The sequence below is a fragment of the Talpa occidentalis genome, unplaced genomic scaffold, assembly GCF_014898055.3.
Source record: "Talpa occidentalis isolate TD23 unplaced genomic scaffold, MPIMG_talOcc4v2.1 talOcc4.11, whole genome shotgun sequence".
NCBI classification, from domain to species: Eukaryota; Metazoa; Chordata; class Mammalia; order Eulipotyphla; family Talpidae; genus Talpa; species Talpa occidentalis.
In genome coordinates, this window is record NW_023601104.1 from 16,915,741 (window position 1) to 16,938,369 (window position 22,629).

At 40.0% G+C, this 22,629-nt stretch overlaps 1 protein-coding gene across 2 annotated transcripts in view; it reads right to left on the bottom strand.

Annotated features, from left to right (window-relative positions):
• Positions 1 to 22,629, bottom strand: part of FBN1 (fibrillin 1) — a 238,049-nt gene that overhangs the window by 203,801 nt on the left and 11,619 nt on the right. For both annotated transcript variants that reach the window (XM_054701293.1, XM_037502430.2), the window contains exon 2: positions 2,133 to 2,215. In XM_054701293.1, coding sequence (XP_054557268.1) covers positions 2,133 to 2,215 — 83 coding nt within the window. The remainder of the gene's footprint in view (positions 1 to 2,132; positions 2,216 to 22,629) is intronic.

A 22,629-nucleotide genomic window follows, 5' to 3' on the forward strand; every position in this document is an offset into this window, starting at 1 on the left:
TGTGCTACTGAACTAAGCCGGTGCCTTCATAGAGATTGAATATTGTTGTTTCTGCTAATTTTCTGATATTTATGGCAAAGCTTCCCAGAAATCTAAATTCAAGTACAAATTTGGTAGCCTGTCATTTGACTGATGCAAGGAAATTTTGTGGAACCTCAGTAGAGCTCCTGAGACACTCCACGAAGTTTCTCCCTTTCCTCCTGGGAAGGCATTACATGAATTTGTTTTATTTGGCTTTTACCTAATGAAGTAAAACTGGAAGGGAAGCATTGTCACTTGGGAAAATGGTAAAACTTTGGTATGTACAAAATGTTAACAGTAGTATCTGGTATGTATGTAAATTGTCAATGGTGATTGTCACCTTGTAATATTATAATTCAATTGTTTCACATCTACAGAAATTGTTTCTGAAAATATAGGGAGAAAAGGTCTCAACAGATTCCTATTGATGGAACTGTTGAGAGTAAAACTTTCTACTAAGGACTGAATAGACTTGGAAATACACCTCATATTTACTAAGTTTTCCTTGACATAATAATACTGATGATTTTTTTGCATTTTGCTCTAAATCCACAAAGTTTTCTTGTTTTGGTGATCAGGATCTGTAGCAAGGTTGTAATTTTTTTTTCCAACAAAGCTAACTTGTGTTTGCATTTTCTCTCCCCTTGATACCAACACGGCATAAAAATAGTGGTAGTAATCTTTTACTACTTATCTCAGAGTCTGTTTTTGCATAACTTCCATAGGGATTTTGTTTAAACTGAAAAAAATTGGACATAAGTTTCATTGTGTGGCTTTGTGTGTGGAGCTCTTCCAGAAAGTTGAAACAGAGCTGAACCAAGAAGAGGAGAACCTGTTTGCCTTGTTTGTAGGGTTCCAGAGACCTCCAAAGAAGGTGAGGAAGCTTGCCTCCATTGGCAGGACTGGACAACCCGGCCAACGAAAAGTCCCTGGTACCCTCGAGAAGAGGAAAGCCCAGGTGGAGTCTGATGAGACCAACTTCTTCCAGAAGCCTACACGGACCGGATGTCAACAGTTCGCTCTGATCCTATATGGAGTATTTCAACAAAGCCAGCTAGAAATTGCTGTTGGTTGTTTCTGCCCTGTGATTTTATGCAAAAATGGGAAAAATGGTTTAAAGGTAGATTTAATTTGCAAACTTTTGCTATGCTGTTAAAGTTTGGGATCAAGGTTGAGAGAATTCGTTTTTGCATAAGTTGAACCATTTTAACATTTTTTCCCTGTGATTTTGATATATTTGCTATCTTGTTTTAGCCAATGCTCCAATATTTTTTTTTTCTTTTGGCTTGGATAATGGATTATTTTTAAGTAATGAAACTGTCATACTGGACATTCATGGACAATGCTGCTGACTAATTGTTGCTTCTCTTACACACATTGTGACCCTGAAAAAAGACTGTCTCCTAAGATTACACCATGACATCTGTGCCACCATAGATATGGTGGAATAAAAATTAAAAGGGGGATTGTAACAGGGTGGTCCCAGGAAAGGGGGAGGTTCCCTGCCCCACCCAAGGGAGGGTGGAGCTGAGCAGGAAGAGGAGAAGCTGCAGAAGAGACTAAGGAAGGAAGGAAGCAGGATGGAGCCAGGAGACCTGGAGGAGGCGCATGGAGCCTAGAGACACGTGAAGAAACTGCGCTTGTCTTTGGGTTGTGGACTGGGTGACACAGACGTGGGTGAGACCCGTGGGGAGGTGACAATGGCAGTTTTTATCTTGATGTTGATTTTGCTCTTTTCCTTCCGGGCTTGTCTGGTTATTTCTGACCCTTTGCTGTGGGTCCCCACTGGAAAATGCTTTAGACTTGTAGCAGGCTTTGGGGCCTTGTTCTGGGCCGATCCCATATGGATGGAGTTTTACCCACGAGGGGATGGGTAACTCTGGATGCTTCATTTAGAAACTAGACTAGAAACTAGACTCTTTGCCTTACCTGTATTGTTTCCTAGTTTTATTAAAGATCCTTCCCATTACTCTCATGTGTTTTGTGTTGATGCGGCGGATGGCCGAACCCATTTAGAATAGGCAGGTTTGCGGGGTTTGGGCTGCCCCTCTCCCTGTCCTATAACATTATGATGCAACCAAAACATTAAGAATGACTGATTGACTACTTACGGACAATACACTGATTTCCACCAGGTAAGGTTTTCCATCCAGGACAACAATAAGCATTATAACGTGATCCACAGACATTGGGTCTGAAATATTAAAAAAAAAAAAAAAAATTCAATCACAAGAACACCATAATTTTTTTAAAAGAATATATTACCAAAAAATAAAAAGAGAGAGAGAAAAATTTCTGAGTTATAAGGACAGGATTATTCTTTGCAGTCTCAAGGGACACAGTGCTGGCTTATTAGCTTGAGACCTAGTGATACCAATAAGGATAGCTGTTAATATCACCTTTGGAACAAACCAGAGATGCAAAATGCAATGCATTCTATCACAACGCACAGATATAAAATTTTATGAAGCCACATGAGTTTAACAATGAATATCCTACCAAACTAGTTAAGAAAAGTCATCATAAAAGCTACTACAAGAGGGCGTCCCTGGTGGCACAAGGGGTTAAGTCTCAGCACTATGAAGCTATCCACAGCCATGAGTTTGATCCCTGGCCAGGGAGGTGACCCACATGGCACAGAAGACCTCTCCTGTCTCTCCTGCTGCTCCCCTTAGCAGTGTATTTCAGTAGATCTGCCTGTTCTGCTCCCCAGTCTGTCTCTAGTGAATCCTCTCACCCCCCCCACACCTCTGGCCTGCACCCCAGCTCTTGTACACATAAATAAATAAATCTTTAAAAAAGAAAAATCTACTACAAGTAAGGTTTTTAATTCCTACTCATTGAAGTCATGTATGTTTTTTTCTACAGCCGAGCTCACCTCTACAATGTGACCAAGTCTTCCTTTCACCAGAATTATAAAAATGCAAACTCCGACATGAGTCAGAAAAAATAAAGACCAAAACATAAATATTTCTTTAGCCAAAGTTTGAAAACACAGTTGATACTGTTAGGGGGAAAGGATGTCCTGAGCTAATCCCATACAGGCTTTGTGGACTCCACCCCCACTCCAGACCAAAGCCATCAGGACATTGGGAAAGACAAATCCCATCACCACCAAAAGGAAGGTGGCTGGGACCTGAGGGTGGAGTTAAGCAGCCAGGTTGGGTATAAAAACCAAACACATGGGCCTTGGGGGGCTCGCTATCGCTCGTCTCCTGGCTTCACGGCCAGCTCTCAGGGTGCCATTTTGGGATTCCTGATCGGCGGATCAGGTAGGACTCATTTTAAAACTTTGTCTCCCACTTTTCTCCCTGAGCTGTACATTTCCTCATTTCCCCTTCCCTTGTAAATAAACCTTTTATTAACCTTTCGCGTGTGCCTGCAGTAGAGCATTGATAAGTCCTTTTAAGCGCGCGGGTGAGGACCCACAGTTAGGCACCCCGTTTTATATTGGGGTTGCTCTACAACAATACCAGCAATTAAAGGAAAATAAAGTCAATGTCAATATAGACTTCTTATTTACACACAGGTCATCACCACACATCTTGGAGCAAAGCCTTTGTTCGGGATCCAGATGACCCATATTTCACAAGTTAAAGGAGCAAGCAGGTAATGACCTAGCTAATTCTAACCTGGAAACTAAGGTAGAGGATATGATTATAAATGATCAAAAACTAAAAAGTACCACACAACCAAACAACACAGGAGTCTAGAACAGAGAGAGACCCAAAAGAAACCATTCATTTTACTTTTCCACATCTCAACCTTGGCATTGATGTTAGCACCTTGAGTTCAGGGGTGTTAAGGAAGGTCAAGCGTTTTACAATCAATTTCACAAAGAGGCGATACCCCAAGGCTTGCTGATAGAAATATTGTAGTCCTGTGAGCATAAGTCTGCAAAAAGCATTGCATATCTAACATATATTTTTGGAAGTGGTGCATTCACAAGGTCTCTATAAACACTGACCACACTGAATAGAGCAAACCCTGCTACATTCCTCTGAACTCATTGATCTGTCCTGTATTCTTTTCATGATCCCAGAGAACCTGGAACACTCTGCAGGGCAAAATGCATACTTCAGACTGACTGATGCTGATGTCAGATAGAGAAGTAGAAGGAAGGGTGGAGGAGATAGGGAAAAGGCTTTAAATCCATACCTGATTGCCCAGGGCTTCTCCAAGGCTAGACAGAAAATGATTGGGTAGAGACTTAATATATACATGACTTTAGGGCCTCTCTGAGCCTTAATTTTATTTTTCTATATATTGGGGTAATAATAGGACTGCTTTGTCTACATCATGAGTTTGTATATGCATCACATGAAATAGCAGACATATGAAGTTTCATATAAGAAAAGGACAATGAAAACGCAGTGCAGTGTTATAATGATGAAATCATCTCCTGACCTAAATTATCTGCTCAGCCAAAAGAACCTAAGAGATAAAAGAAAGTCTTTATTAAGAATTCTAAGCCAATGTTTCTCAATCCTTTTTCCCTCCTTTAGCAAAACAATATCCCAAACATAATTCAGAGTGCACAGAATTTCCTAGGGCAACTCAGAATCTTGGAAAGGGGAGAATGAGGAGATAGGATAGGGCCTGGGTTGGGGGACACTCAAACCTTCCAAACTTCATGAAAGTTCGCTCAATCTAAAATGACAACCCAGGCCAAAGTCAACCACCTCAGCCTATTACAACACCACTGGATCCAGTCCAACCCCAAACCAAATTCTGGAATAGCTTCAGAGGACCTCTGTCTGAGCCTTTGCAGGGTGTCCTGTGGTTAGAGTAACTATGTTTTTCAAACAAAAATCAGGACATGTTGCCTGACAAGAATGAGTATTTTTATGGAGTAACAACGCATACAACAGGGTGAAAAAGCTAAGAAAAAAAAGAGAGTCCAGAATCAATAACTTCAGTCCTACAAAATAAGACAGTCAAGAAAGTTTCCATGGTATTTGAAAAGGCATAGTAAGACATTCCTTATTGTTTTTTCTGTGTTTAGAATCAGCCTATAGACAAACATGAAAGAGGCGACAATTTACAATGGTTAAAAACAAAATATAAATAGTTAAAATATTCTCATATAAAAATAATGGTATAGATGCCATAAGTAGGGAAATAAGTTGAAGGGAAAGACGTGGAAAGCAATAATGTAGTTCATAGAAGAAATCAAGGTTTATTCAATGGCACCAATAAATATATCTCTTAATGCCACCTACACATGAACTATAAGTGCTTTGCTGATGTGTGCATTCTGGCAACAACACCCGAGGGGGGATCTTATACCTCTAAAATGTGGACAATGATGTAAACCAATATCAACTCAATAAAAAATATTATCTTTATATTAAATATCACCATATATGCAGCACATGAGGAAAATTAAAACCAGAGATTAAAAAATGCAGTGTGTTTTATCACAATGCACAGATGAAAAAATGCTCAAAATAACCAATAGATGAACTAAAGGTATTATTACTTTTTATATTGAATATAGATATTTCAGTAAGTTATGTACTCCTTTTCATGGTGAGGATTCAAAGATACTGTTTAAATCTAGACATAGAGGATGAACATAGTAAATGGTGTCATGAAGATAAATAGAAGTATTAAAAATAGAAACAGTTAAAGTTTCTCTGGTTTCCATAAGAGATGGGAATCTAGGAAAGTGGACAGAGTTTCTCTTACTCGCTCATTTAATGCCTATCCATACATGTTTGTTTTTAAATATGTGTTTTTATATTTTGATCATTACCTTTTATTTAAAGAAACAACATTACAAGTATGAACATCTTATCTCTTAAACAAGGTACATTCTGCTTCATTATAACAAAATTGTTTCATTCATTCACAGTTCACCTCTTTAGTTATCCACTTTCATTCTGTAACAGGGTGGTCCCCAGGAAAGGGGGAGGTTCCCTGCCCCACCCAAGGGAGGGTGGAGCTGAGCAGGAAGAAGAGAAGCTGCAGAAGAGACTGAGGAAGGAAGCAGGATGGAGCCAGGAGACCTGGAGGAGGCGCGTGGAGCCTAGAGACATGTAAAGAAACTGCTCTTGTCTTTTGGTCATGGACTGGGTGACACAGATGTGGGTGAGACCCGTGGGGAGGTGACAATGGCAGTTTTTATCTTGATGTTGATTTTGCTCTTTTTTTTTCGGGCTTGTCTGGTTGTTTCTGACCCTTTTCTATGGGTCCCCACTGGAAGATGCTTTAGACTTGTGGCAGGCTTTGGGGCCTTGCTCTGGGCCAATCCCATTTGGATGGACTTTTACCCACGAGGGTACGGGTAACTTTGGGTGCTTCATTTAGAAACTAGACTCTTTGCCTTACCTGTATTGTTTCCTAGTTTTATTAAAGTTCCTTCCCATTAAAGTCTCATATGTTTTGTGTTGATGCGGCGGATGGCAGAACCCATTTAGAATAGGCAGGTTTGCGGGGTTTGGGCTGCCCCTCTCCCTGTCCTATAACAATTCCACTGCATTTTTTAAAATTCTATATAATGTTGAAATATGATTGATTTTGTTTACATGCTCTGGCTTTTTTGGCTTTAATAACTTTAAATCTTATAATAAGTAATATGCCATTAAATTTCAGTTATTTCAACCACCATCCTCAAATCTCATTGCCATTCACTTTAACCACATTAGAATAGTGCTATGTTACATGGCTTCATGTGAAGTAAGTTTTCTCCTCTGCTGCTGACTTTGGTCTTGAGAACTACAAGTTAACAGAACTCATTCAAACAAGCTGGGTGGCATTTGTTCTACTTACATGCAGAGAAAAAAACAGCTCTAATTCTAGAAACAAAGAATGTCTTATTTAAGTTGGAAAGCACTAAGGCATGTAAAGTCTAAAGTAGACATGTTGGATTATTTCCATTACAAAAGATTTTATTCTAAGGTTTCTGCACAGAAAAACATTTATAAAGAAGACAAATCATTAGTAGGGTTACTTTTTTGTGAAAATGAAAGTGCTGTGTTCATCTCATTTTCTCTTCCTTTTCATTTCATCAGTCATATCTACTAGCCCACCAGTGGAAAAAAAAAAAGTAAGACTTTAAGTACGTGGCAGTGTGTTAGCAAATTCAAGGTAAAACTCAAAAGGAAAAGAACTTATGCTAAGTACTAAAGACACACTGTTTTATCTCATCTTCAGAACCCTTTCAGATAAGCAATCCTTTCAGGTAAGCTCTATTATTATCTAAAACTGGCTTAAGAAGGTCAAACAAATTAGCCAGGGTCTCACACCTTGGAAGTAGAAAATGAGGATTAAACTCAGGAATCCTGACTCCATAATACATGTGCCTCATGTTAAAGGCAGAGGGGACAAGATGACTTTCACCCAGTGACATTCATGATAGCATGCACAGCAAGTCATAGAAGGCCTACCAAGAGGCCACAGATAAAGCACACATTGCTTTTACCTGTACTATAATAGTTCATGGGGGGACATGGTAAATACATTTATATTCCACTTCACCACTCTATTTGTTACATTTTTTTTAAATTTCAAAGTCTTTATGTGTAGTTTCTCTTGCCAGTTGCTTTCAATGTCATGCTCTGCAACAACCCAACTCCACTCACTCTGGGGGATGGGTGAGCCTCGGCAGCCTGGATATTTGGATCCAGTTCAGACACAGCACTCTGAGATTGTGTGGGCTAGCTAAAGCCCCTCTCAATGGAGCAAACAGCTGGGCTTTACCACGTCTGACCACATCATTGCAAGAATTGGCCTCTGTGCAAGATGTCTGCAGTGTGTCCACATTCCTTAGCCAGAACCTACTTCTGCAAATCTGGCCTCTCCTGCAGCAGAATAGCCTTTCTGCTTCCTATCCCAAGTGTAAACTCCTTTTTCAGACAAGACTGGTATAATAAAAACAAGATCAGGGTCTCCTATTTCATATGCATGCGTTTCTTAGCCTGTGAAGTGATTAAATTCTTGGGCAAGGAGGATCCTAAACATTAGGTAAAGGTTAATGAGGCTGGCCCTGCTCCATGAGTTGACTCTTTTTTGACCTTTGGGGGGGAAATTATGATTTAATCCCCTTGAGAATAAATGTGGATACATATCAAAAGGTATATGCCCCCACATAATGAAGGATATCCAACTGTCCATAGGACACACCTCAAAGTAACAGCCCACTGTAGCAGAGGTTTAGAAAATAACAGTTTTCACTGCCAAAAATGTGACCGATACTGAAAAAACTATAATACACAATTGAGCTATATATACCTCATAAATTCATTAGTACTTTCACAAATTTTAATCAAGATAAAAAGAAAAACCATGAGGACTATCTAATGAAGGGATCCACTACTACTTCAAGCAACTTTGCAATCTGCCCCCCTGGCATTTTAGTGCTTCTCTTTTGGTCCTCTCCACCGAAGGCAGAGGTCACCCTCCTCCCAGCAGTGATTTGAATACCACATGTGACTATTCCAGCCCATCTGCTAGTCACAACAACTCCACTAATGAAACTTCAAACCCTGGTCATGGAAACAGCTTCCATGGCCTCCTGGAGCTTCAGCTGGGTTGTCCAGATCCAGGGACTCGTTTCTGGATTGTCTGGGTCAATACTGGCTGGAATCTGGACAATCCTAGTTTCCTCCTTCGAAGTTTCAGGCCAGCCAGACTCTCTGACCTACTTTGTGCAGTTTTTCTTAATAAAAATAACTTCAAAAGGAAAAGAAAGAAGAATTGGTATTCTGATTTGCAAGAGCTTTAACCCCTTCTTTCTTGAAAGTGACAAAGATAAGCATATTTCACACCCAAGTCTTGGGATCTGATTCCATTTTCTAATAAAAGGCAGCAGGAATTCTGGGACAAGTGGCTGATGCACGAACTAGGCAAGAAATACCCAAGATGAACCTGAGTATCTTTTGGTGATGGGAAGTTCTACACAGACAAACCAAGACAAAGAGGAGGGCAAGTCAAGTAACAATTAAAGAGCTCCCAGAGCCCAAAGTTAGAACCATCTAAGCAACAAAGTAGTACTGGATTATAATCCGAAGTATACAATGTAAGTCTATGAACACATAGTGGTAAGCAGACAATTGAATACATAAATAACTGGAAGAGGAGCAACATCTCCTATGCTGGAGAATTCTGAATAACTGATGCGGATGTCATGTCTTCAAGAAGATGGAGCAGAACTCTTCACTCCTTAAGTGTGAGCTGTGCATAATGACTGTCTTCCAGATGTCCCAATTTGGGGACAATCTACAAAATCCTGACCAATTTTCCCTCAAAACTGACAAGGTCATAAAAAGCAAATGGTCTGAGAAACTGTCATAGTGGAAGGCATGACACCTACATGTAATGTGGGATCCTGAACATTAAAAAGGACATTAACTCTGAATTATAGGCAATGTTGTAAGTCAACGTCACCTCAATTTTTTTTTTAAAGAAAAGGACATTAAGTTGAAAACTAGGGAAATCTGAATAAAGAATGAACTTAACTAGTTAATAATAATGTAGCTGTATTGGTTTGGTAATTATAATAAATACATTAGACTAATATAAAATGTTAACAATAGAGGATGCTGTGTCTAGAATATGGGAACTCTGTATTATTCTTGTTTTTTCTGTAAATGTAAAATTGCCTTAAAATGAAAAGTTTATTTAAAAATAAAATAATATGGGGCCTCCCTGGTGGTACAGGGATTAAAGTCTCAGCACTATCAAGCTACCACCAGCCACTATGACATGAGTTTGATCCCCAGCCAGGGAGCTGACCCACATGGCGCAGCAGACCTCTCCTGCCATTGCCTGCCCCTCCCCTCAGCCGTGTAGTTCAGTAGATCCACCTGTTCTGCTCCCCACTCTGTCTCTGGTGAACCCTCTCACACATACAGCCCCTGCACCTACACCCCATAAATATGCATAAATAAATAAAAAATAAATCTTTAAACAATAAAATAATAGTTGTAAGAGTAATAATACTGCAAACATGCAATGAGAAACTTACATTCCAAAAACTGTGACTAAGACACAGTCTTTGCTCTCAAGGATCTCACAGTCTAAGAAGAGAGGCAGGAAAGCAAAGAGGATCATACAAGAGGTGAAACATGGGACATTAAAGTCTGCCTGGGAGCTAAAGGAGTTCAGAACAAGTGTGTTTAGCTTCATCATCCAGGGGAGGCTCAGAGGGGACTATCTGAGCTACAAATTGATGTTTCCCAGTTGCTAAGAGGAGTCACTAGTCTTATTTTATCCCACTCCTGAAATTCCTCTTCAATTCTCTACATTAAACACCTTGTCCAAATCCTGATATTCCATTGATGGGCTAATATCACTTTCTTCTTTTGCTGGCTTCCTATTTCCTCTGTTTTAAAAAAAAAAAGATTTATTTATGCATACAAGAACTGGGGTACAGGCCAGAGGTGTGGGGGGTGAGAGAATTCACCAGAGACAGAGCGGAGAACAGAACAGGCAGACTGACCGAAATACACTGCTGAGGGGAGCAGCAGGTGAGACAGGAGAGGTCTGCTGTGCCATGTGGGTAGCTCCCTGGATGGCTGGGAATTGAACTCGTTCTGCAGAGGCTGTGGCTAGCTTCACAGTGCTGTGCTTAACCCCTTGCACCACCAGGGAGGCCCCTATTTCCTCTTTATTCCACTAGAACAGTATAGCTAGATATCTTTTCAGATTGACCATGCTTATTCTGCTTCCAACCATCCACAGATTGACCTTTACCTCCCATAAAATGGCAAACAGCTCTCTAGCAACTTCACCTCTTGATCAGGCAGGCCCACCCTAAATGTACTCTCTGATTTTCATCCTTACTTTCAACTTCCACCCTCTTGTTCTGCTCTTGCTCTTCACTGTCTCAGCCCTTACTCAGGCACACACCCTCTTCCCAACACTCCCCCCCACATAGACACACATACTAGACTTCTTCCACCTTTATACCACGCGTGCACACACACACAGACACACACACAAGGACCTCACAGCCTAGGAGAGAGGCAGGAAAGCAAAGAGGATCATACAAGAGGTAAAACATGGACATCAAAGTCTGCCTGGGAGCTAACGGAGTTCAGAACAAGTGTGTTTAGCCTCATCTTCATCCATCTTTATACTAACTTTAATGTATAATTAAATGTACAAATCTCTCTCTCTGCCCCTTGATGTTAATCCTTCCCCCCTGATTAATCCCACCCACCTTTCAACCTACTGGCCAGTTTCAGATATGCCTCTCAAAAGTGTTGCTTACAGTATATTTTAATTATATATTTTAAATGAGAACATATTGAGACCTTATGCCTGAAACTTAGCCCTATGCCCTCTGTTCCCTTACATAGTTCTTCAAGTAGAGAAACAATGTCTATTATGCCTAAAATATTCTGGGGTCTATTAAGAAGCACACAAGATAAGATTAACTAAGTACCTCAACAAGTATGAAGTACAATTAACAAAGATTAAGGCCATCTCTTTGGTATAAAAAGTAGGCCAGTTATAAATGCCACCAATGTGGAAAAAAATGTTGAATAGTGAGAATTATTTATTATAAATTTAATCTATTTACGGAAGAATATTTCAGGCCTATTTAAAAAAAAAACTGTAGGCAGTTAAACAATAATGTCTAATGGTTTCAAGGCTTGATTATTTTGTTGACATGCCTATCATTAGTTTATTCTGATCAGTGAAGTTATCACTGTTTTTAACTGAGGGACCAATTCATTTCCTTCTGGAAAATATGAAATCAATGTAGAAAACACACTCAAGTATTCTATTTCTTTAGCAAAACAAAAATCCCAAAAGCAGTTAAAAATCACCATTTCCACTCACAAAATGGTGCCTATTTTATTATGGCAGGTTGTTGCAACTGTTCAAGATCCAAAATGAAGTCAACCATACGTGACCAATTCCTAGAGAAAAACTTTACATAGTTCCCAGGGCCTTGAAAGCTCTCTCTGGATGTACCACTAGGCTGAAGTCTTTCCCGCTGCTGAGTGAGGTAACTCAGCACAGGTGGCACAGAGAGGTTGTTGCATCAGCAAGTTCATCTGAGGTACCCTAAACTGTGTTTTCATGGGGGTGTTGTGTTGATTAAAAGCAACATCTCAAAAACTTAAGAGCCAAAAATTTAGGTCACCCTACCAGCAACACACATACACAGTCTAAGAAAGCTGAGGAAGCAGAAAGCTGCCAAGGCAGGTCCTCAAATGTGGGAGGTCATTTTAGACTGGCGGCCCATTTCAATCCTGTTGGAAATCTATGCACGTGTGTGCTAGTCTTTTTTAAAAAGGAAGAATGTATAGAGATAGAGTGCGTTGTAACAGGAAACTGGACAGTGACCCATGAGTACCCAACCACATGGCTGCGTACATGAAGTCCTTACACTGCTAAGCAACAACACTCTGTCTCTGGTGCCCGGATTAAGTACTGAGCACACAGCATGCTGCATGCACTACTAATCTACCCTAATGGCCCCCCTCAACTTCAAAAGGCCATGACTGACAGTGTTTCAGTCAGTTTGCATTGGACTAACTTCTCTCCCAGGGAATCTGTGTCTGTGGCTGGTGCACTGTTGTGACAAGAACTTTCTTGCCGCTTTGCAGCGGGAACATGGAGCAGGTTTGCAAGGCAAGACTCTGCTACTTGAGCAGAAGTTCTTGTGCCATTTATTGAAAGCATACAGGCTAGTAAAAGCTGATCATGCGACAATGGTATGAGGAATAAAGTCCGGAGGGTGAGATAGGAATGGGCGACAAAGTTTTACAGGAACAGAGAAGGGGACATCGTGACTATATGTCAAGAGCCATTTGCATCAGTGAAGTATTTGATATTATCACAGGCAGAGTTATCCGGAGGCCACCAGGGAGGTAGTCATGTAATCAGGTCAACAGCGGCCTAGGGGTGCCTAGGTATGGTATGATGCAGGGGTGCCTAGGTGTGATGCAGGTATGGAGGTGATGCAGTGAAAGCCGGGCCCAAGCGGTGTCTCTGAACTCACTACTCCCATCGGCTCCACCTCTTCCCTTCCCCCTTCTGTAGAGACAGGGGTTTGAAACCATGATTCTCACCACTTCCCAGAAATTCTCAAACCAGGAGCTCTGTCCAGGGAGATAATATCTTCTGAATGTACTGGCAACCCCATGAAAGTCAGGAAAGACAACCCATGGGGTCAGACTGAGGGGAAAGAATGGGGTCCTTCAGGAACTGGGAATAGAGTGATTCAATGCTCTAGTTCTAAATACTGGCAGCTCCCAATCGACAAACAGGTAGGGCTCCAAAATGTCATTTTTATATTTGTATTTAGAACTGGGAATGGCTTTTCCAATAGAAACAACGTTAATTGGTGGTGGTTTGGTCCCCAGGCTAGTCAAATAGCAATCTCTATCAGCTAAATAGGCTCTTGTGGGCTGGTCTGGGAACCTGACCACAACTTAAAATGTTGTTTCTATGGGAAAACACATTCCACGGCAGACAACCAGAGGGAAACTTGGCCATTCAAACCCATGGTCCCTGCAGCTACAGTAAGTTGCCCACTGAGCTGTGAGAACTGAACTCCTTAAACTCAGGCCACTACACACAGTCCCGTGAGGACAGCCAGAATCAGAGCTTGCCCAGCCCCGGGCCCAGTGCCATCCCAGCCCCCAGCATGAGAACACAAGGGCCAATGTGGAATATCCATAAATTCATAACCTAGAAACTTAAAAACTAGGAAGTAGCTGGATATTCTAACCCTCAAAATACCTGACTTCCTTTAAAGGTGGGAAGATCCTTGCAACAATGATATAAAGTCAGTGTCCAGGACCAGTTCTCAGCCAAGGGTTCAGTGAGTCATTTGCAGAAAGAGTGGTTTCCAGATGAAGTAAAGAAGCAGGTCAGTTTTAAACTCTGGTGACTCTAATTTCATATTCAAGTTATTCCAGCATCTCAGAACCTCTGGCATTGAATGATTACCTTTCCTTTTGCAATGTGAGCTCCTTAAAGATAGAAAGTTCAGATGTATCTTTCAAAGCCCAGAATTTAGCACAACACCTGAATTTTAAATGGTATGCAAAGATTTAGGGTTTCAAGTATACTTCCAACTAAGACAACGTAAGTTAGAGAGAATGCTGTTAGAGTAGTATTTAATATACTGGAAAGGTAAATATATTTATAAAAAAAATAAGCAAACAAATGAATAAGAACTACTAAGTAATGCTAAATTAATAGCAAGTCATCTACTTTTAAAATTTTTTAAATGAAAAAAAAGCAAATATATAACAAAAAATTGGAATACATAGAGCCTGAGAGTAAAATTTTTCCATGTTCCAGATGCATCATTTTAGAAACATTTCATAGCTATTGGCTTCTGAGATACTGTATCTCAAACTATTTCACAGGAGTCAACAGGCAGTGGGTATTTTAAAATATTTCTCTATTAAACCTTTCATGAGAACAGGGACATTGTTGCTAAGGAACAAAAAAAAAATAGAAAATAAATCACTGACAGAGTTTACGTTTCTGAAAAATCAGAGGAAGTAAAAGTATGAAGTTGTTCAGATTATTTCATTGAAATTAACAATTCACATTATTAGGGATCAAGGACTCAACAAGTTTTCTTTTTTTAATTTTGCAAATGAAGCAAACAATTATTTCTGAACATTTTGATATCTGGGAAACTTTTAATAAGTAGTCTGAATTTGAAGGAATTTGACTAAATCAGGAGTCTCTCAAGTCCATGTGAAGTCACACTGTAGAATAAAACTAATAATTACCAATTTTAAAGAGTATTATAATTTACACAATGATCATGTGACTCCTAAAGTCCCATCATTTTCAGATGAGGAAACTGAAATTCAGGGACATAATTGTTCAAATGCTACAAAATGGAAGTATGTCCTAAATCACTAATTAGAAACCAAAAGAATTCATTAATAAAAATGCCAAAGTTAATACTAAAGATGTTTAGAGGTTAGAAAGATGTTTCCATAAATACCCCAAACAGAATATGGTCCTTTATATTAACTAATGTGTGCATCACCTTTTGTGTTCTGGTTTTCATAGGTTTGCCAAAACAAAAATTTTTGGAGATATTTTACAAAGTATATTGGAAAAAGAAAGCAGTGACAAAAAGAATACATTTAGGAATCACTCCTAATAACTGATGCTTCTGTTTCTGAAATAGCTTCTTCACAGTATGTATTTCACAGTATGTATGTTCTCTCTGGTTACATTATCAGTCAGCTCTTAACATGCTTAGTGTTTGGGGGAATGGTGGGTGGAGAACAATGTGGAGGTTCAAAATATGGATTAGTCAAAACCTACTCACAGCTATTACTAGAGTGTATTCTGTACACACACTTGAATATGAGTGTTCCTAGTCTTCGGAAAAGCAGCCTCAAGCAAAACCATCAGGTCATGCAGGCAATTAGTTAACCTGGCTCAGGAAGGCAGTGAGTTTTAGGAAGGCCATAGTGACCCAGATGATGTTCTTAAAAACCCTCCAATTTCACATGTCTATGACTTCATTTAAAGGCTGCCAGCAGACTGTCCATTACACGGAGAAAGTGACAATTCATTCCAACTGCCAGCGCAGCACAGGTCTTCCCCGAAATCCAATGTGAAAGACTTCCCTCTCAGCCTGAGTGATGCCAGCGCTGTCCTCTCAACACCTTTTGAGCTCTGGAGAAGGTGTGACTGCATTCATGTTGCAAGTGGGAATTAAGTCAAGTGGGTGCTAAATACAAGTGCATATCCTCAACACAGTGACAACCTCCGTGAAGGAGATGACATCAAACAATGAAACATGTCCTCCCAATCCACCTCCACACATCCCTAAGAGGGCTCCAGATCTCTGTAGCAGCTCCCAAAGACAAAGCCTCTGCTCTAAAATACCTGTAGGTTTACCTGGAAGTTTGACATCAGTAGCAGAAATAAGGCAGGCCTCAATAAACAGTATGCATCTTTCGCTGACATGAAATACACATAGAAAATGCAACTTGCAAATATGCACACACAGAATGCATATACTCAGCGTGAAGCTTCTGGGAAGTTCTTTCATTGTATTCCTTCCCCAAGGGGATCTGTATATGCCAGTGTTTTCCAGAATCTTTCAATTGAATCACTAAAGCTGTGCTATTTCTTTAGGGTCAATTGCTTTTTCCAGTTTTAGTGAGATATCCTTGACACACGGTACTATATACGTTCAAGGCGTGCAACACAATGGTTGACTTACATACATTGTGAACGTTTGTTAAAAAGTCTTTCTTTAATTAAAAGAGCATTCCAGAGAAAGCAATGCTGAAATGAGAGTATGAATATCATTTTGAATGTTTAAATATCTGCAAAGGTCTTCTTTCCACTCATAGCCCAAAATCTTACTAATTTTTCCTAAGACCCTTGCCCGAATCTCCTTACTATAAAATGTTTCTCCATCTTGACTCTCATGAAAGAGCATGAAATGAGGGGAGAAGAATGGACGCATCAGGCTTGTATCCTTCCTTTTTTTGATCCCTCAAGCACCAGACTCCTTCTGGGTTAATTTTGTAGTACAATTTTACACCTTACAGTTGCCAATATTTAGTGTAGATATTGTGTAATTTTCCACAAACCTCAAAGTGGGTGGATTTAGACAACTGGGGACAAAGCAGACCTGGCAATATCATAGACATCTCTGGCTGCATTGATCTGAGAGTAAGTTCAAAACAAGGTGTAAAGTTTTACAACATTAACAGATAATGACACAATTCAAACAGTCCCACTCTACTACTCTAATAAATTAATGGATCTAGACTAATCGTTACTGGTTGCTAGCACCACACAACAAGAGACCAGCAGCTGTGATGTGCCTCCTAGTGGAAGTACATGTGACACTCAAAGTCTTCAGGCTGAAAGGTTGACTCTAAATTGAATCAAGCCTCTTCTCCATCAAGTCACAGCAAGTACAGGAAGAGAGAAACATGGCAAACATCACCACCACTGAAACTCAGAGGTTACTACTAGACTGAAACTCTACACCACTATGCTCCAGTGTGGTACAAGGACTGGCCAGTGCTGGCCCACACACCTAGTATTACTGACCTATAATGAGATAAACTTAAGCTGGAATGTAAGTCCATCAAGAAAATTTGACTGTGAAAAAATCAGCTGAGTTATACAGTGTGTTTCTTGGTATACTGGATAGTATTTTGTCACATGCTTCTCATCATGGAATGGCAACAACTAGCTCACGAACGGGCATTTTAAGTAACACCACTCTACAGGACCTGAACAAATTTCTTCAATAAATAAATTTCAAGGGAAAAAATATCAGACAGACAATCTGTATATAAAAATATTTAAAAGACCTGTAGATTAACCAATTACAAAAGCATGGACTTGATTTGAATACTTATTTAAGCAAACTATAAAAAAATAAGTAAAATGTATAACCTAATCAGGGAAATGTAAATGTAAATGCTCACTGGCTATTTGATGATATTGAAAGATTGATGCTAATTTTAAATGTGATCGTGGCATTGTGTTTATGTTTCTTAAAGAATCCTTCTCTTTAGAAATGCATATTGAAATGTGTATGACAACTTAAATGTTTCGGGGATTTACTTCAAAATAATCTGTGGAGGGGGAAAGAAGTGGGCAAAACAAGACTGACAATGATTAATGGATATCTGCTAAAGCCAGTGCTTCATTGTATTATTCTCTCTGGTTTTGTATATGTTAGAAATTCTCCATAACTTTGCTGCAGCATCTGGCCTCCTTCACCCTGATAGTCACTCTCTGACATACCATCATGACACCTCACTTTTGCTTTCTGTTTTCATTCACTTGAAGAGCAACTTTTATCTGTTATGCAACTCAAATTCTTGAGAGAAATGGGGACCTCCATTTAGAGACAATAATGGTCCAACCTAACACATTTACCATCTTAAAGAGGCAGGAGTTAAACAGTTTCCATGAATCTCAACTACGTGGCTACCAAATAAGGTAAATACTCATTGGAGGAGGAATCCAAGAACAAATGAATGATTTAACCACACTTGTGCAAATAGTTAAATATCAGCCCAGGGGATGAGTACCCTCAGCATTACAATTACTTGTTGACATGGTAATGACAAGTTACTATGTTTTGTGACAAATAAAAACCTATCAGTTAACAAAAGATGAGTGAAAGGAAAGAGACTGATTTATAGCAGATTCATTAAAAAGGTTGAATTTTGGCTTTTTTTTTTAAAGATTTATTTATTTTTATTTATACAAGCACTGGGTACAGTCAGAAGTGCGGGAGGGTGAGAGAATTCACAGAGCCAGAGCAGGGAACAGAACAGGCAGAACGACAAAACACACTGCTGAGGGGAGCAGCGGGCGGCAGGAGAGGTCTGCTGCACCATATGGGACCCTCGCCGGTGGCCGGGGTTCGAACCGGTGCTACAGAGGCTGTGGGCAGCTTCGCAGCCCAGTGCTCAATAGCTGCACCCCCGGGGAGGCCCGAATTTTGGCTTTTTCACTCACATATGGAAGAATTCTTACAGTTGTGGGAAACATGAAATGAAAGAAGGAAATCAATTAGTAAGGAATCCTGCTGTGTTTTCTGATTCTTCAATGAATGAGAAGTTGTAGTGGATAATCTAGTTCAAGGAGGGCCCAAATGCAAATGATAAGATGAGTAGCCCAAGGCCAAATTAGACTCTCTTATCTAGAATACTGTCAAATGTTTAACAATATATATTAAATCATAAATGCTAATAGAAGGTGAAGAAAAAAACAGCTCGCATATTTCTTGTAAAATTCCTGAAAGGCTTTCAAAATTTTAAAGAGAAAAGTATATTTTGTTATCTTTATTTCCTGGGAAGTTAGTGGAACAGAGAAAGTACCTGGTATTAGCTTGTTTTCATATTTTTGTATTTATAAGCTTTTATTGCATTGGTGTGATTTGCCCTCAAGGGAATGAGAAACATTAGGTAGTTTGAACATTTTAATGACATCTAGAAAAATAACTATTGTCTGTTTAAAGCATTCCTTATTGCTATAGGCTGTGAATAAATATGAAACAAGCACAACTTCTTAGATTTTATTGCTAATCAGCTAACCAGAGTTTGGTATATAAAGATACAGGATACAGAAGCTTTACCTAAATGAAGATAATGTAAGTTTTGTTCCCCTTATCTGGATGTTCAATTGTTTAAGATCTCTTGAAAGTTCATGTGAATCATCAAGAGAAAATGAAAAAATAAAAAGAATAAAAAGAATCTCAATTCTCAAGAGAAATATGCCACAGAACAACAACAAATAAGCATCCCTTTGCATGAAAAGAACATTATGTTGCTGCATGGCATGGGAGTCAGGAGAGGAATGCTCAGTTGGAAAGTGAAGGCCCTGGCTCTTCTCCTGGGTGGCAAATCTGAGTCAGCCTAGGCCCAGAACACACAAGAAGGCCTCCTCACCACGGTCCCAGAGATAACAGTCATGACAGAGTGAGCCGAAGGTCTACTGGGTCTATGGGAAAGGGAGCTTTCTTGGTTTGGACACAGATGGGTTGTTTACCTACCCAGCACGCAGTCCTCTTCTCTGCTAGTCAAAGTCCTCTTTCTTAAGAGGATCCCTCTGCACAGGGTTCAGGCCTGGCCAGCCTGAGGGACCCATTTCTTTGGCCACAGTGATGTGCATTTGACCAAGCAGTGCCAAAGTTCATGTGGTCTGATGCGTGGGAGCTGGTAAACAGTTTATCATTTTAGCTCTGAGATCAGGAGTTGAATGACAGTATGGCTATTAACAGCGGTCATCTTGTCTACCCAAGCATACCCAAATCCTTACTTGGAGAGAGGCAATTACAGCACATTTCAGTAATGGCCAACCACCTCACCACAAAACAGTATAACTCCCAGGGTATCTCTTCACACAAAGAAAGTGGTTTTGACATCAGTCCTTCCTTTTCTTAAAATGGAAATGCTTTTCACAAAGGTTCTTTGGTGGGGTGGGAAGGGGATGGGTAAGTGTTCATTCAGAAGGAGACAACGACTATTTACCAGATCTGCCAATAAAAAAAAAAAAAAATTTAAGCTTCTTTGGAAGAGTCGAGAGGGGCATATTAATAAAGAATAACATTTAGTCAGTTCATTTCCCAATAAAGGCAACACTATTTGGAGGAAGGGGTATTTAAAAATAAAAACTGTGTATCCATTGCTTAAAGATATAACTAGATCTAGATCTTCATAGATAAAGGAAGTTTCCGTTAAAATTATATTTTAAAAATTTTCAAAGGTCAAATCTGCTTTCTATATTTGTGAAAAAAATTACTTCTCCAAGATGACAAAGAAGAGGCTGTGGTATCCAGAGAGGTGACTGATTAACTTTTTGCACTGGCCATAAAAATCTAACCTCTGGGCCTCCCTGGTGGCGCAGCGGGTTGAGCGCCGCACTGTGAAGCTGTCCGCAGCCTCTGCAGCACCGGTTCAATTCCCAGCCCGCCACGGAGCAACCCACATGGCGAAGCAGACCTCTCCTGTCGCGCCCGCTGCTTCCCTCGGCAGCATACTTCGGTTAATCTGCCTGTGCTGCTCTCCACTCTGTCTCTGGTGAATTCTTTCACCCTCCCGCGCCTCTGGCCTGTACCCCTATTGTATAAATAAAAAATAAATCTATAAAAAAATCTAACCTCTTTGTATGACTCCTTCATTTTGTTTGTCTATAACAGAATTATAATCATCCTCACCACCATAACTGAATATATCAATAGGAACTTGAAATGTAGTATCTCATTAAATCTTAGGACAGATTTAAGCCAGAAAGATGAATATTATAACCTCATTTTAAAAGTGAGGAAACTGTGTTTTGGAAAGGTCAACCACTTGTCTGAAGCTCCTTCCTAGCAGGTGGTAGAACTAGGATTTGACCCCAGCCTGCCTATGTGCACACTTCCCAACCTCTCTGAAAACATGACCAGTGTTGTTAGCATTCATTGAAAACGACTCCTTAGTCCCTTAAAACATAATCCCATAATCCACGCAGCTACCCACAATCAGGCTCAAACAGGAAGCAGTGTGAGGTCATTATAACGTATACCCCAGCCACTAGCTCTGGGTTTTTATGACTGAACTGCCAAATCGCTCCTAGCCAACACTTCAGGAAATGTTCAAACACTTTCTCAGATTCCAGCTAAAACATCGACTATGTGGCCCTGGGGAATACAGAGCTCACAGGGTGGTAATGGGATATAAAATTTGCAAACTTGAGGTCAGTGGCCTAAACTCTAGGGTGTGAAGCAGCACATGTCCATGAAAGATTGAAAACTAGTGGTCTACTTGAAGGTTACCTATCAAGTCCTTTCTTGCAAACACTGGTCCACCTCACCTGGAACATTAACCCCATCAGTAAAGGGACAGGAAGACATTCTAAATGTAGCATTGCCTGAAATCATTGGAAAGAAAGAATAATATCGATGGTTTGAGACAGAGTGTTCATTCTGAGAAGTAAGCATCAGGTCCAATTCAAACACAGCTAATCATCACCTGGATTATACAAATGCTCAATAAAATTCCTGGGAGAGATGATAGCAAAGGCAAGAATCTTATATTTTTTTCTTCATTGGCATGCTTATCACATGGGATCTAAATGTATGAATTAAGAGCCTAGATAATTAAGTGAGCAAGTTCTAAGCCAAGAGTTCAAATTTAAAGACCTAGAATTGCCATGGCCCATCCAAGGACATTTGATACTCTCACTGATAAGTAGAAGACTCCCATTTCTCTATTTCCCACTCCCTTACTTCTACCCTCAATAACTACCTTCCTCTACAAGCCCCATCTCACTCAACCCCACCTAATCTGGAGGCTACCACTGACAGCAAGGCGAAATTAGGGAGCTATAACTCTGTGCCTGGCCTACCATCAGGCTTGACCACTCAGAGGATGATCACAGTGTCTTGGGCAAATAAACGAGATCCAGAAAGATGATCATGACCATGGCCACATCATGCAGGAGTTTGCTTACTTATAGCACCATTGAGGACTGGCAGATACCAATCATCCTCTTCAGGGTATGAACACAGAGAGGTGCGACCTCCTAATCAATAATGCATGTCTACTTTAATTGGCTCTTTCCACTGTATGGTTCAATTTCCACACCTCTAACACAGAGAAATAAGTACCTTGAGCACTTTTAGATGAACTTTCTCTAGGTTTTGGTTTCCACATCTTTAAATTTTTAAGTCCATACCACTAAAACTCTAATTGGTAATATTTTTGTAAAGACGGATGTCCTGCCATGATGGAAGATCTGAGTCATGATTTCATATAAAACAACTTTAAAAATAATAAGAGCCTTTAAAATTCATTCATCAAGGGCACTTATCTATTAGGGTCTGATTACACAATCTTCTAAATTAGCAAGAAGCGAGTCGAGGAAGTTGTAGGCAGTAAATATTATCCATGAAAAGAGGACTATGTATCAAACTGCAAGGAACATCATCGACATGGGTGTCAAGTAAATAATGGGTTAAGCTGCCTTTCCAAAGGATTCTTCTAAAAGCTTTTCAGGAATTTTTTCTAGCATCCAAGCACCTGTCTTTCTTTCATATCCTGACTCTTCTCCAAAGACCGCTGCCCATGGAGACACTGTTTAAGGTCACAGGTCTCCTGCTATCCACGCCACCAAGAGGGAGGGAGATGTCATTTG